Source organism: Haemorhous mexicanus, chromosome 1 (assembly GCF_027477595.1).
Source record: "Haemorhous mexicanus isolate bHaeMex1 chromosome 1, bHaeMex1.pri, whole genome shotgun sequence".
Taxonomy (NCBI): domain Eukaryota; kingdom Metazoa; phylum Chordata; class Aves; order Passeriformes; family Fringillidae; genus Haemorhous; species Haemorhous mexicanus.
Window position 1 is genome coordinate 85895816 of NC_082341.1, and position 17031 is coordinate 85912846.

The following is a 17031-nucleotide window of genomic DNA, read 5'->3' on the forward strand; positions in this document are numbered from 1 at the left end:
CAGTATTCAAACTGTCCTTACCCTTCCCTTCTGCAGGGGAGAGCTGAGCATGCCCTGTTGCCTCAGCACCTTAATGCACATCCTTGATGCTTTGTGCCAGACTGTTGCCTCTGCTCTGGTGTGTCAATATCTTGTTACACAGAACTCAAACTGGACTCACTTTTGGACAATGGAGTCACATGTGGCTTCATGGTAGCCAAGTAAAGGGGAATAATCATTTCCTGTGATCTGCTGGCTGTGCTCTTGCTAGTGCAACCCAGCCTGTGGTTAGTGCTTCATCGCTGCAAGGGCATGCTGCTGACTCACACAGCCCTGCATGCGACTTCCAGTCTCACATAATGAGGTATTTTCAGTCTCCTTCCTAGTCTTATGCCCCATCCTCATGTTTTCCAATATGCTCTTTAATTGAAGTCATTCTCACTGCAAACCCTGCAAACAAAAGTAAATCCATTCCTTTACATGCTAGCCAATAACAAAAATTAAAAGACTCACAAAGGACATGTCTCACCAGACATATCATCAGAAAGGTACAAATGGAGTGTCATTAGTTACACCCTGTGAATCTTCAGCATTTCCACAGTCAGTCCCAAACTAATGACAGTTAACTCAGCTACCTAGGTCTGTTCTCCTATGGTTGAAAAATAAAAGCAATGTGGACTCATTTAACCTGCCTTATGGATTTGAGGTAGTTAAGCACTTCCCTTGGGGTTAAAATTGTCTGTTGTTAGTTGATAACACAACAGAAAAGTATTGTAACTTTCACAAAAGCTTTTTTGGCAGTGGAGTTTCCTACACCAAAGGCAATACAAGATAGGATCAAGCCAGGGAACGAGAAGTGAAGAGTGTTCCAGTCCCTCCATTGTTTTTTTCATGTACAAGCAGCTGTAAAGATCTGTGCACTAATGTTTGCTTTTCCTTTCAAACATATACTGAAAATGGTCGTGAAGCCTCTTTCTCAAAACAACACAACCTAAAATGTCTGCTGGCTCTTGAAAGTCTCAGAGGAAGCTACCCCTGCAAGTAAATGCCTGCTACACTCTCCCATTTCAGACCCTTATTTTTACCACCTGCCAAACAAGCAAAGAAAAATTTCTGAACTAATGCAGCACAGATTTTCAGACAGGGGAAAATCAACATATTGGACTTTATTATTCCTATTTCTTTCCCACAATCCTTTCTTCAGTGACTGAAAAAGACTCTCTGACCCCTGCAAAGCCCATTTGACCTAGAATGCTGCTGCTATTGCTGAACTGCTTTTCATCCTCTCTGTTTTGGCACCCTCTTGAACCCACTAGCTCCTTGCTTTTATAAAAGCCTTGTTTGGACTCTCTGACAACTCTACATCATAGCCAGTAACTAGCCTTCCTTATTCAAAGGGATCAGATGTCATAAAAGCGACACAAAGAGTAAAATGCTCTTTGACAGAAAGAGGATCGTGTGTCAAAGTAGATCTTTCCTTGATTAACCGGAGAACATTGTCACTTGGCTTTGGGAAGAACAGATTTTAGAAAATGAACCAGTCGTGTGAGTTGTTCATTTCCTTTTATACACAATGAAGTATGATGGGGAGAGTTTCACAACAGTTCCTGGTGTACGCTTTCTGAGGTTAACAGCAAGCTAGAATGATTCACAAGGTGATTTCAGGGCTTTGGATGGTCCCTTACTTCAGGTGAGGAGAGGGGCAGGGTGCCTAATCTGTGCAGTTCAAAAAGACTACAAACGAGCAGACAATATAGGTTAGAGGAGGAAGATAAGAAATATATTTAAGAGCAATTATAGATAACTTCGAACTTGCACTTTCATAAATCACCATGTGTAACACTGGCGACACGCTGTGTTAAATAACAGGGCTCTTTGGGGGTGTTTGCAGGACAGGAAAATCTAGATCTAAAACCAGAGACTGCCCAGTATAGTGAGCCTGGTGAAGAAATAACCAACTTTCCCTGTTTGGCAGGGAATTATTAGTCTTAAGTGATAGATTTGGGCAATCCGCATCCTTTTCAGAGGTGGTCGGCTTTCACTCAGGCACACTGCAGCATCTAAACAAATGGACTGTGAAGGTGATTTTCATGAGCCACCTTAGAGAACACACTCTATAAAATTGCTTGAAAAGCATATGAACTGTAATGATTAAAACCAGAAATGATCATGTACCTATGCAATAAAACAACATTTTATTAGGTGATTTTTAAGACCACCAAAAAAAGGCTATTTGCCCAACTTTTCTTTTTAAACTTCACTATCTTTTTATCTTTTTCCCCTTGTGCACTCTGCATCAATTAATTATCTTCCTTAGTTTGTTAACAATTACATAAAATCTCTACTGCAATTTTATATTTATAGCATCATCCGCAGGAGAAAAACATAGAACAATTTTGCATTGTAATTATCCTTTTCTTCCCCATCAACTGGCTGCCAGGAAACTCAGCAAAGAAGAGACACAAAAACCCAGCCCTAAACCAAGCACACATACACATATTTACAGGCACCCTCACGAGATTTAAGAGCTCTTTCCAGAACTCTACTCCCAGTTGTGTATTTATATCTTAATTAAAAGTGATTAAAAGTTAGGAAGGGTGAAAGAGAATCAGGTCAATCTGTAATAATCTATTACTGAAACCATTACGTATTACATATAAATAAAAAATTTTGAACAGCTGTCTTCTAATTTTGGGGACAAAGTATACTTGTCTTGGGCACAGAAGCACTTCTACTGGGAGCTGCTGCACAACTGAGGAAAAAATCTTCCTATCAATGCAGACTTACTGGCAGTAATGGCAACAAATACTGGTTTTGCTTAATACTAAAAGCTAATAGTGAACTACAGGCTAGAGTGATGATTAACAAAATGGGATTTCATCACTCTTGCAGAACCCTCCAGTTCCCCCATCAGTGCATCCATCATTTTCCCTTACATTTCTTTCTCTTTTTGTAGGATAGTACCTTAGCATAATCTGGAGTCAGACAGAGCCCTGAGAAAATTTTGTGAACAAACCACCTAACTTACAATTAAAATGGCATAAAATGACTCAATTTAATGGGCCAAAACATATTTCAGCCAAACCACCAACAATGTAAATACCTACACAGATTTTCCACAGCTAGCTCCAAATTTAGATATGAAAACATTTTCATACACCTCCGTAGTATAAAGACACAAAACTCTACTCTGACCCCTTTTGATGTACATTAACTGACTCCTCTTGGACCTCCTGATCTGTGGAAAACGTGCTTCTGCCTCCAAGAGGCTTTTCAATAAACTTGGGCTGGTGGTTTACTTCAGCAGTTATCTTCCCAGAAATATTTTAACCTAGAAGACTGTGGTTTTTTCTGCGTTATAGCACATTTTACTGCACAGACACACTGAATTACTCTGCTATTGTACTTCTCAGAGCTGTAAGACATCCAAATATGTCAGTAAAAGCATAAAGCTGGTGAGACACTACTTTGAGTACATGAACACTTCTTGTCACTAAAACAGTGTGCCTTCTGAAACTGCCCAGTAAAGAAAAAATTATTCTTGCAGGGAAAAAAACCAAGGGTTGGAGTACACATAGCATCTCCCTGAAGTTCTTGTGTGGTACCCTCTGCAAGGGCATTGTACCATTTTCAAAGGATGTTTCCTAGGCCATTTGAAGACCAGACTCCTGTGCTGGGATGAGGGCAAACCAAGAGCAGTGAGGCCAGGACAGTGCATGCCAATCACACTCTCCACCTAAAATACTGCCAGGCACCTCTGGATCGAAACCAGCAGGAAACAGGCACACACATGCTGCAGAGGACCACCAGGGCAATTGGTTCTATGGAATTATAGCAAGAGAGAGACTTCTTTTTCAGTGACACAGACATAGACAAGCAATAACAGCAAAGGACAAGAATCAAAAGCAGGGAGGGCGTCATGAGTCCAGAGGAGGGTCATGAAGAGTATCAGAGGGCTGGAGCACCTCTCCAGTGGAGACAGGCTGAAAGAGCTGGTTTGTTCAGCCTGGAGCAGAGAAGGCTCTGGGGAGACCCCATAGCATTCTTCAGATCTTTGAAGAGGGGCCTTCCAAGAGAGCTGGAGAGGGATTTTTCACAAGGGCATGTAGTGATAGGACAAGGGGGAATGACTTTAAACTGGAAGAGGGTGGGTTTAGATTAGACATTGTGAAGAAATTCTTCTTATTGACATTGCAACAGGTTGTCAAGAGAAGTTAAGGATGCCCCATCCCTGGAAGCATTCCAAATCAGGTTGGATCAGGCTTTGAGCAACCTGGTCTAATGGAATGTATCCCTGTCCATTCAGTGGTGTTAGACTATAGATGATCTTTAAGATCCTTTCCAATCCAAACCACTTTATGGTTTTTGATAGTATGATGCCCACACACTATCCATGAAGTTATCTCTTCCAGCAGTGCACACTGAGGCTCTCCCTGGGAGCCTAGTAAGAAGGGGAATACTGGACAAGTAGAGAACAAGGTGCTCACAGAAGAGCACTGCTGTCATGCCACCACTCCTCTTTGGCAGCAGATGGACTACATCGGATTATTTCAGACATAAGTAGAGATAGAAATACTTAAGTCAGAGCTGAATTTGGCCTGCTCTTCCACAGTCCTTGTGTGAAGTCAATTATCTCATCAATCATGCTTTGCCCTGGGGCTCTCTTTCCCTATTAACTTGAAGAAATGCAAACATGCAAGAGCGGTAACTGGATGTTACGCTTTGTACTGATTTGTGGATAGTAAAACGTTAATGGCAGTGCCATCTCTGGTGAACAATAGCCTGATGCAAGAAATGGGTCATCATCTGAACACCCACTTGGAAAAAAATTTCCCCTTTCATGTTACGTGGTGTTAGTATCAGATCCTGCTTCCAGTGCAGCAGTTAGGTTCTGCCCCTGACTTCAACAGCAGCAGGAACAGACCGTTCACTGATTAAAATGCAAAGCTGCAGATATCTCCTGCATGGGATGAATCCCCACAGGGAAAATTTGTCTGCATTTTTATTCATGTGAAGAATTTTAAGGCTTTCATTTACACAGTTCATTCAATAATAATGTGCATGCTGTATAATGGGGTACCTGATTAAGCATGCTTAAGTGCTTTGCTGGAGCAGGGCCATTTCTACAATTTGAAGGTTTGCTATGAGCATATGCTCAAAATAGGCAAGCTAGTTTGGGGAATTTCTCACCTGAGTCAATGGGCTTAAATAGGATCAGCATAAAAGGGGAAATTTGGAAATGCCTTTGAGTTTCTTTTTTTTCAGCATCAGTTCCTCCTCAAATTAGGCTGAGAAGGTCACCCAATTGTAGTTTTTAAGCTTGTCTATGAAACCCTCCAGTAACGTTTAAAGTGGCTACAAGCTTCTCCTGAATGAGTCAGGAAGGATAAGAGCCTGACGTTCAGTTACAAAAGTTTAATAAAGAGGTAGAAGGACAGAGCACAGAAACTTTCTTCATCTACATGTAAAAGCTTATTTTCTATTATCTACCAGGGATACTGAAAGAAGGATGCTACAAACAATAGCAAAACTTCAACCCCAAGTTTGATGGGGTTTATATAACAGAGAACTCAGTCATTTATACAAAAGTTCAAAAGAAATGCTTACTTGATGTGGTCTGGAGGAAGAAAAGAAGAAAACAAAGAAGAAAAAAAGAAAGGAGAAATTCTCAAATCTTTTTGGTTTTGAAAATCAAGAACCTCAAGGTCCTGGGATTTTAATCTCCTTCTATTTTTCCCCTTTTTATTCATTATTATCCTCTCTCTTTCCCGTTCTTATCCCTAATTAAAAAAATCAAAGAGTATTAAGAAAAAGAAAAGGCACCCTCTCTTTTAATCTCCAAAGAACCAGGTAATTTTTTTTTCTAAAGCCATTACCCAAGAAATGTGTTTGAAAAAATTTTTAGCAGGTGTGACTGGCCACTGTTGCACTTTGTACAGTACAGTTTGTACAGTAATGCTCCAACATTACCTTAATTCACTTGGTTAGTCATAATTTCAGCATGGTATTATAAAACTTTCCACTCACCTTAGAGCAGCCCCTATCAAACCAGCACAGAATCAAGCTGGTGGTTTGTTACTACTCTTCTCATTGCAGCATGAAAATTTAAAGACTTCTGTCTCAATTACTATCAGCCTGCAAATTTTCTCACAGGCACTAATTTAAGTCTGTGGAAAAAACCACAAGGAGTTTCCCCGTGCAAGGATTTTTTGTGTTAAAGAAAGCAATCGATACTTTGCCAAAGCCTTGTATTATGAACAGTGGCATGTATTTAATGTACTCTGGAAGTGAGAAAAGACTTTCTAGTACAGTCTGTGTCCTTTGTAAGAGCAGACTGAAGACAAATGATTTTATTTCAGGAACATCTGAATCCCATTGATTAGCATGATGAATACAGAGCAGGAAAACTGCCAGGTACAGAGGAAGCTGGGCATGTCCACAAGGGAGTGGAGCAAACAAGCAAATTACAGTATATGCATGCCTTCTTTTTTTTTTTTTTTTTTTTTAACCTAAATTTTCATTTGGAAAACTTGGGCACTTAAACCTCAAAGTTTCTTTAACTGACTGGTCAGTTAATCAGCATATTGTTCTAATTCTCTGAAAGCAAGCAGAGAAGGGTTTTAGAAATGAAAAAATACAGTTTTAAACTGTAAGTAATCAATAATATATTCACATACATTTTATTTAATTGAACCAGGATCTCTTCTTGGAAAAAAAAAAAGAAAGAAAAAAAAGAAAGAAAAAGATGTTTCTTATTTCTGGGGAGAACAGTGGCATAAAAATAATTGTGTCACTCCTAAGCATTGATTTAGCATGTCTGAGACTGGGAGCACCCATAAAGGGCTTCAGAACAAAACCAATATACCAATGCATTCACGCAGTAGTCCCCAAAGTGTCATCTACTTCCAACAACACCAGGAGGTTCCAAAGGGTGGCCCTTCTGCAGGCCTTGGCAGTCCACTGTGAGGCTTTCTGGAGAACAAGTCTGCAAGAGTTTGTTTGCCTTCCAAAATGCTCCATCTCTTACAAGTAAAAGCTAAGTAAACCAGGCTCCTATCTTGAACTGAAAGCCAGTAATTATTTTTACTTACAGTCTTTATAATTCCTATATAATTTTTCATACTTCTTATGTTTTAAGAAGTATATTCATTTAAATATTGATTGTTTCATCCACAGATACACCTTAAAAATAGATCCCTTACATATTTCCACATAATTTAGAAAAAAATGTTGAAACTATTTCATCATTAAGTTTTATACTTTTACAAACAGTAAAATTATTTTCCTTTTAGTTTTTACCTTCTTGTCAAGTGAAAAAAATGAGAAAAAAACCATGAAAGAGAAAAATGCTTACATATATGTACTAAAAATCAGAAAACAATAATGATTTTTATCAGATGCTTGAAAAGTAGAAAAATTTGTTGCTTTGCTTACTCTAACAATTAAGCAGATAATCCCCTACCAATCTTGAACTGTTTATGGGCAGGCACCTTGCATTTAGCAACTTTATTTTCACCTTTTAATCACTATAGTCTTAGAAGAAAAAAATGTGTTTGTCCATCATAGTCCTCCTTTCTCGGTCTTTCCTCCATCTTCTTTTGTTTCATGTCTTTGTCCTCCATTACACCCAGCCTTTGCTTATGGTAGTAGGTTAGAAAGTAATTATTTTATCCATGCCAGGAACCACAATTATGGAATCCACAAAAGGAGCTGACAAAGGAGAAGCCGTCTCTGCTCTCAGCCTTTGCTCCCTCATGCCCGAAAACCCAGAAGTGAATGTGCGTGGCCAGAATTCTCAATTTCTTAGAAGAAAGTAGGCAGGCATTTTAGTCAGTGTTTTCTGACTTAGAAGTGGTAATAGGAAAAGCTGAGTATGAGCATGTTCATTTGGTATTGGAATCATCACCTACTTGGAAAAGAGAAAAAACTTCAATGGTTTGTTTACTGCAGGTCCATGAACATTGCCTGCGTCTGAATCAGCAGGAGCTTGCACTACATACGCCACTTAAAGCACCAACCTTCCAGTTTTATTTGGCCCATACCTTATGTGTAAACCTGGCAACACTTCAAATTCACACCCAGGATGAAAGTTCTCACACACACATTTGCACCACATGCATATATTTGGTTGAACACAGATGTTTAGCCCCACTTGTTACTGATGAAGTGTAAGTTGCTCTGTGTGTATGGCTGTGACTACTTCCTCACATTCCACCATTCAAGGGCAGCAGAGTATGCCTAAGATGCCACTCAGTTACTAAAGGTACAGCTCCTGTAGTTAAAACTGCTCTTCTTTTGATGAAGGAAGAGGACAACAGGGAATTTGGTTTCACTTGGAAGAAATGTTCACAGTTTATCCGCAGACCACTTGGACTGCAAAGCCGGTCTGCAAGGGAATTAAGAGAAGAAATGTCTTGACATTTAGTCAGGATGGGAGAAGGGAAGCTCAGGTTTATTCCACACTACATGAAATAGATAAGGAGCCAGTTAAAAATCTAAATACCAGGAAATCTGTCTAGAAAGACTATTTGATTCACTGGGGTCCAGTCCCATACTAGTGTAACCAGAAAATATTTTCTTTGAATATTCAAACTGATTGTGCTTCCTTAGACTCAGACTGATTTCTGGCTGAAAGTGTGCAAAACCACAACTCTTATTTCCAACACAGGCAGGCAGCACAGTGTAGGGGGATTAATGGAATATGAAACTACCAACACTTTCCAACCAGTGTTTGTACCCAGGACTCAGTCTCCTTCCTTAGAACTTTTTCAAGGCATGAGAAAATGAAGGAAATCTGGTGACCTAAATTTACTATTTTCTTATTAGAAGTGGAAAAAAAAAAAAAATTCATATTCAAGGTACACCCAAGGAATATAAAGGACTCAGTAGTTGATGCCTGTTTTGTATGCTGCCAGCTTCTAGAGTCATTCATTCTTTCTTTGGACTTGATGCTTTCAACAGTCATTTACCACTGCAAAATGGTGCCAGAGCACTACACAAGAATATGCAATAAAAAAGGAATAAAGCAGGGGATTCTTGCAGGGAAATATACAAGATCACCTTTTCCCTTAGCCATCTCAGCAAAAATCAGCACTTATTACCTGTAAGCTCTTCTGGATAAACAAGGAATTAATTATGTCACTTTCTGTTTTGTCAACTTCTTATGAATTTTAACAGTGGACTTCTCTAGCCACAGAGCTGCTATAACAGAAGCTTATGAATAAGAAGTGTAAACAGAGACAGTAATTTTGTTTCACTGTCCTTGAGGGGGGAGTCCATAGTTTTACAATGACATCAGAAAACAACATGGCTGTAATTTTCGAGGGATGGAATAAGTTCCATTCTGTCTTCTAAAATAACATGTATTTTTGTATGGAACGCTAAATGGTGCCTACTGCATGTACTAAATATATATTGAGAGTCATGGTAGTGACTGGAAGCCAAGCTCAGAAGACAGAACTGCTGTCATACATACACACAAACAGCCCAGCTTTCAAAAAGAGGCACTTTTATACTGTGACAGAACAATAAGGAGGGCTCAAACTGGCTGTACATATAAATGACCAGGGTTTGAGAATCATGACCACAGAGTTTACTTTAAAAAGGCAGAACAAAGGGACAGATGATGGGCATATGATAGATTGGATGGCCATATGTTTAATAAACAAATGCATCATAAATCTTTACAACTCATCATACAATTGGAACTGGATGAGTTTTCTGCCAATCATTCTCCCTTGGCACTTACTGGATAACTCTAGATACCACAGACAGCTTTAAATAATTCCAGTTCAAAGACAACAGGAAGAGAAATATTTCCTTTTTCCATTCATATATTTAGAATATTTTTCTTCATATTTTACCTATCCAGAATAATTTTCAGTGCTGCATCAGTAGCATATTTTCTGAAGATAAAAATGGAATGAGTTCAAAGGTAGTATTATTCTACAGCCTTGCTACTAGAAAAGGAAAAAAATCCATCTGCCCAGTGAGAAAGACAACATTCATTTTGATCCTCAAAGATTCTAACTGTAAGGAAAAAACCTGAAAGTATTACATGTAGAAAAGACATTTAAGGATGTTTTAAAAAGCAGAGATTTTAGTCTCTAAGTGACTGAATTGCTGGTAATGAAGTAATTTGTCTGTGAAAGAAGATGGATACTAAACTGATCTGCTCATGATTTTAAAATTCTTAGACTCAAGCTGATAAGATCCACCTAGCAGAACACAGTCTATCTGTACTGCACTAAACCTGACCTACTCTGATGCACTTATGCATGTTTTAAGCACGTATACCAATCATATGCACTAATTACCACACTTTGGACACAGATGCTATAGGTACAGAGGCAATATCTATGCACCAGACTTTGAGAAAGCTTAAAACAAAAAACTGAGCTTGCATCTGGAAGACGCTGTCACAGTGGCATCACCTGAAAATATAATCTTATCTTCATTTTCTTATTTGTGGGGAAACTGATTTTAAAATGATCTAGAAACAAAATTATTTTATTTATTTTAGTTGCAGAAAAGAAAAAAACAACTACTCCAAAAACTAAAAAACTTTGCGGAAGTTTGGAATCTATCAGGTTGAAATTCTAGTTTTATTTTTTCTAGCTCTCCTTCTGTGAATCTGGGAAACCACCGGCTCCCTCTGGTGGCCAACCTACAAAAAGATTTCAGTAAAATCTCCGGCACCACGAAATTTACTAAATCTGTTTCCAATTCACTGGATTTCGTATGGGTTGAGAACATTCATCGGAATAGGTTTAATCATAAATTATAAATCTTTCTTTATTCCCTAAGAGCACTGAATGTCACTGACACTGGAGTTGCAAGACAGGAATTTGTTTTGATTTATAAGTTATCTAGGCATTTACTTGTTCTCCAGAAAGGGCTCAGTGATATTTTCCATTTTTTTTTTTGACTGCTTATTTGATTTTAACCCCAGATATCTTAACATGAAGGACAGCATTTGAACAAGGCTGTTTGGTAGTGCAGATAAATCCTGAGTATATTAAATGTGTTTCTTACTAAGTCTGGTAATAGCATTTTGGTGAAAAATCTGTTATAGTGGCGAATTTGTTATTAACTTTTCCATGTCATTCTCACTACACTTCCAATGTCTCCAAGGTTAAAATAAAAGGAGCAAAACAAAGACAATGTCCTTTCATATCACTGCTGACCTAAGACTCCATCAAAGAGAACTAAATTGATACTCCTTCCTGTTACTGAAAATGACAGAAAAAAACCATTCTCTTTCAGAAGCCTAGTTGAGGATCTCTTACAAATCCTGAGCTGAAGCTTGGAACAAACAGGAATTGCCCTCAGGGCTGAGCTGGTGCTCATGAGCCAAACTTCCAGAGAGCTCCCGGTCCTGCAATCATGCTTTGCTTAAACCCCTCCATGCACACATGCTATTGTGCATGAACAGTTCTGAGACAGAGTATCTGTGCAATTCCACTCAACAGATTTGGATTTCTTGAGTGTCACTGAAAATTTTTTCTAACACCATGTAGAGTACTGGGGGGTTTCAAACTATGCTAATGTCATAGGATAATTTCTTGTAACTAGGATGATTTCTTGTAAAGACACAGAAATCTTTCTTCTATATTTTTTTGTAAGTTCTGTTTATTATGTATATATATGTATCTGTAACTTATGAAATCATCATAAACAAATATGACTGAACATAAGCAATGATCCTTTTTAAATCCTGAAAGGCAGAGCTTGCTAGCTTAAGCTGGTCTTTAAATTATTTAACCTAGGAATTTCACAAAAACTGTTAATTCCCCTGAATATATTTTCGACGTAAATTCTGCATTTTAGTGAAAGAAAAGGTAAATTAAGTGTAAATAATGAACTTTTTGAGATTTCACCTATAGCTTTTAAGAGCTTGAGGAGGTTACCTGAAAAAAGACTGCTACTTGTAGGAAACATGTCAGCTATGTAGAGAGAGGCCATAGCTGTATCTTTTCAAAGCAAGGAGATTTTTTCATTAAAGATTTTGTTGAAAACTTTTGCCACCTTTCAGAGAAAATGGATTCAATGGAAAGAACTGCTTTGACAATACACAGTACTTTGTACTCAATATAAAACACTTTGTTTCACCACTAGTTTGAGCTCCATGGGACATGTAACTGTGGAGTTACAAATAGGATGCAAATAGAGCAATGAGAATGGGTAAATTAGGTTCCTAATCTTCACATTGTGAACGCCTACTTGTTTTTAGTTTTTTTTTTTTTTTTTTTTTTTTTTTTTTTTTTTGAGAGAAGACTTACAATTAAACTATTGTCCTGTCTTAAGAAGGTATTACAACGTACCTGGCAGCTCAGAGAATTCAAATCCTCTCCACTTTTATTAGAAGACCCTTAGGGTACTAAGTATACTTTCTAAAGAATCATTTAAAGCTTACTAGCTACATGTCATATTTGTATTAAGAACTGTCAAACCCCATTTTAGTCATATTTCATACTATCTGTAGGAATGCTTTGCTTTCTTATTCTCCATTTTGCCTACCTGGAAAGGAGTCAAGATTAACATGATTATTTGCTTGAGGGTAAAACAATAATTTTTCATCATTTAAATCAGAGTTATGTATTGCAAGTCACTCATTTAAATAACATGAATGTCTTAAAGCACAGTACATGTGAGGTCAGAATAGTTCTGGGTGTGTGCACCATTACATTACAACTCATAAAGCCTATGTTTGTAGCTCAGGATTATTAAAAATACATGTCTTATGGGCTGTTCTCATGAAGAACTTCCTTTAGCACAAAGAAGTTTTTGCTAAGTACAAACTTATAGAAGATGTTTTAATTAGAACTCACTTACAACTCCTAGCACAAGTGCAAAAAGGAGACTTGTAGAACGAAATGTATCTTGAGCAAACAGTGTTTGTGTCTTTTGTTACAGAAATAGAACACACACCTCGATTTCCACAGCATGTCTCCAGCATCAAGATAAAATTACTCATATTAAGCATCAGGATGAAAGCAAAGAATATGAATCAGTGCATTTGGTATTGGTTCTTGGTATTCCTTTTAAGCCCCTTATAGATGCAGCAGATCTTCCTGTTTCTTTTGTCTTGACAGCTCGATTGATAGCCAAGATACAGAAAGAATCTTGCACTTCAACTTGACTAGGCCATGCCCAGTACTAGTTTTGTTCCAAAGGAACAAAATAGATGCAATAAAAGGAAAATAGAGGAAATAGAGAATACAAAACTTTATACCTAGAGTAACAGAAAGAAAAATCAAAAAAGAGTTCTTAGAATCTTTTCATTAAAACTTTAAACAACATGGAAAGTAAGACACCCTGTCCCAAGAACACACTCAACACCAAATCAAAGCAAACCATGGCTCAAAATAAAAAGAGAGTGTTTTGGAAAAGAACGACAGATAATCTTTCTGAGGCTGATATATAGATTTATGTAACACACCATTCAGTTCTGGAGCATACATCTCACAAATGAGTATGAATTACAGCCGAAAATAATCAATAGTAATTAAAGAGAATGTGCGAGTTTAAAAAGAAAAAAGCCAAAATCTCAGTCAAAAAAAAAGGTTTTTTTTCCCAGCAGAGGAGGAAGGAAGGCAACAGAAGAATCAGGGTAGCAGAGGCAACAGGAGGTTCAGAAGTATGAAGGTCATAGGAAGAGGCAAGGTCTGTCAGACACGCTTGGAGTATGAAGGGAATGATGCACAACAGTAAACTGTCAGGGGAAAAGAGTAAAAGGATAAAATGATAAGTATTGTGTAGGTCAGTTGGCAGAATGGCTAGCATGCTCAGCAACATTAAAGAATCAGATGCCCAAAGGAAGTGCAAGTGCATGGGCACATGTTTTAAAATTTGGAATTCCACAGTTGCTCTAACTGCCTGGGTTCATGTATAAGCTATCTCAATGCTAACAACACAATACTTACTGATACACTGTATGTCTGTGAATTCTGCTTTACTTGGCCTGAATTTTAATTCTCCAGAAGGACCAAGATAGATGATATTGGAGATTCAACTTCATTCTTTAGCCTCAGATTGCCTGAATGAGTAAGAGTAGTGATGGCAATAAAAGCCTCCTAAGCCACACCTGCAGGCATACTTGCTTTAAAGACCACCTCTGAGAAAGAAAAGGCTGGGTCACTTGACACATGCCTTATGAAGCAGTGTACCATGACAAGCCAGCAAAACTCCCTGCAGAGCAGCCCTCAGTTCTCAGTTGATGTAGAGCCACATGTAAAAGAGTGAAGTTTCTCTCTGTATTTCTATCCATTTTTGCTTCATCTAACAAAACCAAACTCTTATAATCTAGCCCTGTGAAAGACTAGATACATTTCTAAAGTGACTGAAGAAATACAACTGAACTGTTGGGGAAACTGTCATTGCCTTTTTGTCAGCCAGATTGTATTACCAGTTCATATATCAGTGATATAATGAAAAAAATTAAAAATTAGATATATAGACAAGGCTCTTTCTTGTTCTTGTAGTATCTTAAAATTAACCTAGTTTTATTCATCAACCACTATCATGCATGTCATCTACAGAAAATAAAACGGTGTACCTACTCCTTAACCTCTTAAAGACCTTCTAACTAAGGAACGTTTGACTATTTTGATTTTGAGTTAAAAACAACGACAGGGTCAAATCAGTATCTAATTTCTTCAAAGAAATAGCACTTTCCGAAATTTATAAATCAATTAGTTGTTAAGTCTTTACCCAGTCTGAGCCCCAAGTTCACTAGTACTTTATCCAGTGCCAGAGTCAAAAACTTAACTTCAGGATCTCACTCTACAGGAAGGCAGAGTATATTGTATATTCTTTTCCATAGATCTTTTAATTTCTTACTGCATATCTTAATGATAGTTAATAACTAGCCAAATAGAGGGCTAATGTGGAGTTTCACAGGAATACTGAATTTACTCTCATCAGCTGGCTGACATTTCAAGGCAACATGTTTCAGTTGCTTGTCTAGGTGCAGCAGTCTTTCACGACATGCATTCTTTACCTCAGTTAAGCAGCACAGAGCTTACCATCAACTCACACATTTGGAACTTCACTAGCAATGTGTCATAACCAAACACCATGCAACGATCTCCATCTCTGCATTCCCAAAGTGCAGTCAATCTTAGAACCAGGCCGTGAACAATCTGATTAGTATGGTAAGGAAGGAGAAAGGATCCCATAAACACATCAATTTTAAATGTGCACACAACATGCAGCTAAGTTTCTACCAGACCAAATGTTAGAGAAAAGGTCACGCAACTAGGATAGAAAGATTTAAGAGAAAAACTGTGAGAAACTTCTGTACCCTTGTTTGTGGAAGAGATTCTTAAATGTATTAAATGGTATTTAATACAGAAAAGCTTGAGTATCTTACTAAAGGCCATACTCATGAATTACTTACACTCCACATAAATTTGGAAAACTCAATGAACAGTGATTACTGTGTACTGGGAGGGAGGGAGGGAGGGAGGGAGGAAGGCAGGAAGGAAGGCAGGAAGGCAGGAAGGAAGGACCTTCACAGACAGTGGCAGATCAAAAGGAGTGAGAATTTAAACTCCACATGATCACAGAATTTTAACTTCTAAATGGGAATTTTTTCTCATGGAACACATACTGCTGTTGACAGTCACCCACCCACAACTGTTATCAGAGAAAGCGGTTTTGAAAGTGATTTCAGAAAAAAACGTCTTCTAACAACACCTGGTATCAGCAGTTTATTCTCCTCCCCACCTCATTCTATGACAAAACACATTTACTGAGGTTAGAGTTAGGAAGATTGAAAATTTTGTTCTTTGAATCTATCACCCAAATCTTATTTGCACTGCTTGGGGCATTCTCAGGCAATAAAACACATCATTGCAAAACGTTGTTCTTACAGGGCTCAATCACTACGGCATCTAAGCACCTTTCAGAATGGCATTAGGCAATGTAATTAGCATCTGTCCTGCCTGTGCTGCTGTCTCTCATGGGTACATCTGTACACGCTTCTCTTGTGTAAGTCTACACACTTATCTTTATCTAGGTAGGACAAAGCATAATTACAGAGCTAAAACTTGTCCCTCTCCAACACTGATGCTTTAAGTCTAAAATAAGTACCCACTAAGCTCTTGCTCTCAGTAAATTGAGGACAATAAAAACTCATGTTATGTTTCTATGTACAAGCTTAATCAAATCCTTTTGGCTGAGATACCGTGTTTGTTTAAGAGCAAATGATCACACTGATTACATCAGGGCTGCATTGATTAAAGGGTATTTGATCAGCAAGGTAGATCAGGAAAGCATTGCAAAATAACAGAGATAGAAACTCAAATGAAGCAGAAATATTAATGCAAAGAAGGCATGGATTTTTAATAAAGAAAACATCGCAGGAAAGCTGATGGTATCTAAAACAAAAAGAAGATTTTAAGTATGATATGATTTCTGTGCATAAGCTGGTAAAGATGTCTTAGGGTTAATCCTCAATAAGATTCAGGTCTTCTGTTAGTATGATCTCCTTAATTTCCATTATTAGCGCCAATAAAACTTAACAATTTTTGTATTTCCTCAGCATAGATTTGAGAAATAGGGCTTTAGATTTAGCTGGTAATCAACAGCAAACACACCCAGATTAATGTATCAGAGTAACTGCAAACTGCAAACTGCAGAGTACTTTTGGTAAAAATAAGGTCCTGGAAAGAGACCTTCTGTCAAATTAGTAGCTTATGGAGACATTTCTCTATCCCATGGTTAGGAGACACCCTCCTAGTCTTCAAAGGAAGTGCATCCATGAGATGTCATAACGTGCAGAGCTTTGCTGCTTTTACCAGCTCTACATGGGTGTGCAGGGCAAGCCCACAGGGAGCATAATACATGATCAAAGACTTGGATTGTGTACAAAGATTTAAAGGCAGTCAATGGATAAGCACGAAAAAGCAGCATGAAAACATGGTTTTCACAAGTACACGGGCATGTGAAAAATATTGCACTTCTTTGTCTGATAACTGTTACGCCCCAAGGTGAAGAGCACACAAAGGACTACCCAGAGATGCCAAGAAAATGGATCCATTAGGACAG

General features: G+C 38.0%; 1 protein-coding gene across 10 annotated transcripts in view; it reads right to left on the reverse strand.

Annotated features, from left to right (window-relative positions):
* COBL (cordon-bleu WH2 repeat protein) overlaps window positions 1–17031 on the reverse strand; it is a 157912-nt gene that overhangs the window by 31736 nt on the left and 109145 nt on the right. For 2 of the 10 annotated variants that reach the window (XM_059855577.1, XM_059855569.1), the window contains one exon: window positions 13386–13693. The exons of the other annotated variants lie outside the window; for them this stretch is intronic. In XM_059855577.1, coding sequence (XP_059711560.1) covers window positions 13650–13693 — 44 coding nt within the window. In that variant the 3' untranslated portion in view covers window positions 13386–13649. Of the gene's footprint in view, window positions 1–13385; window positions 13694–17031 lie in introns of those variants that run through there. 10 annotated transcript variants of the gene reach the window in all.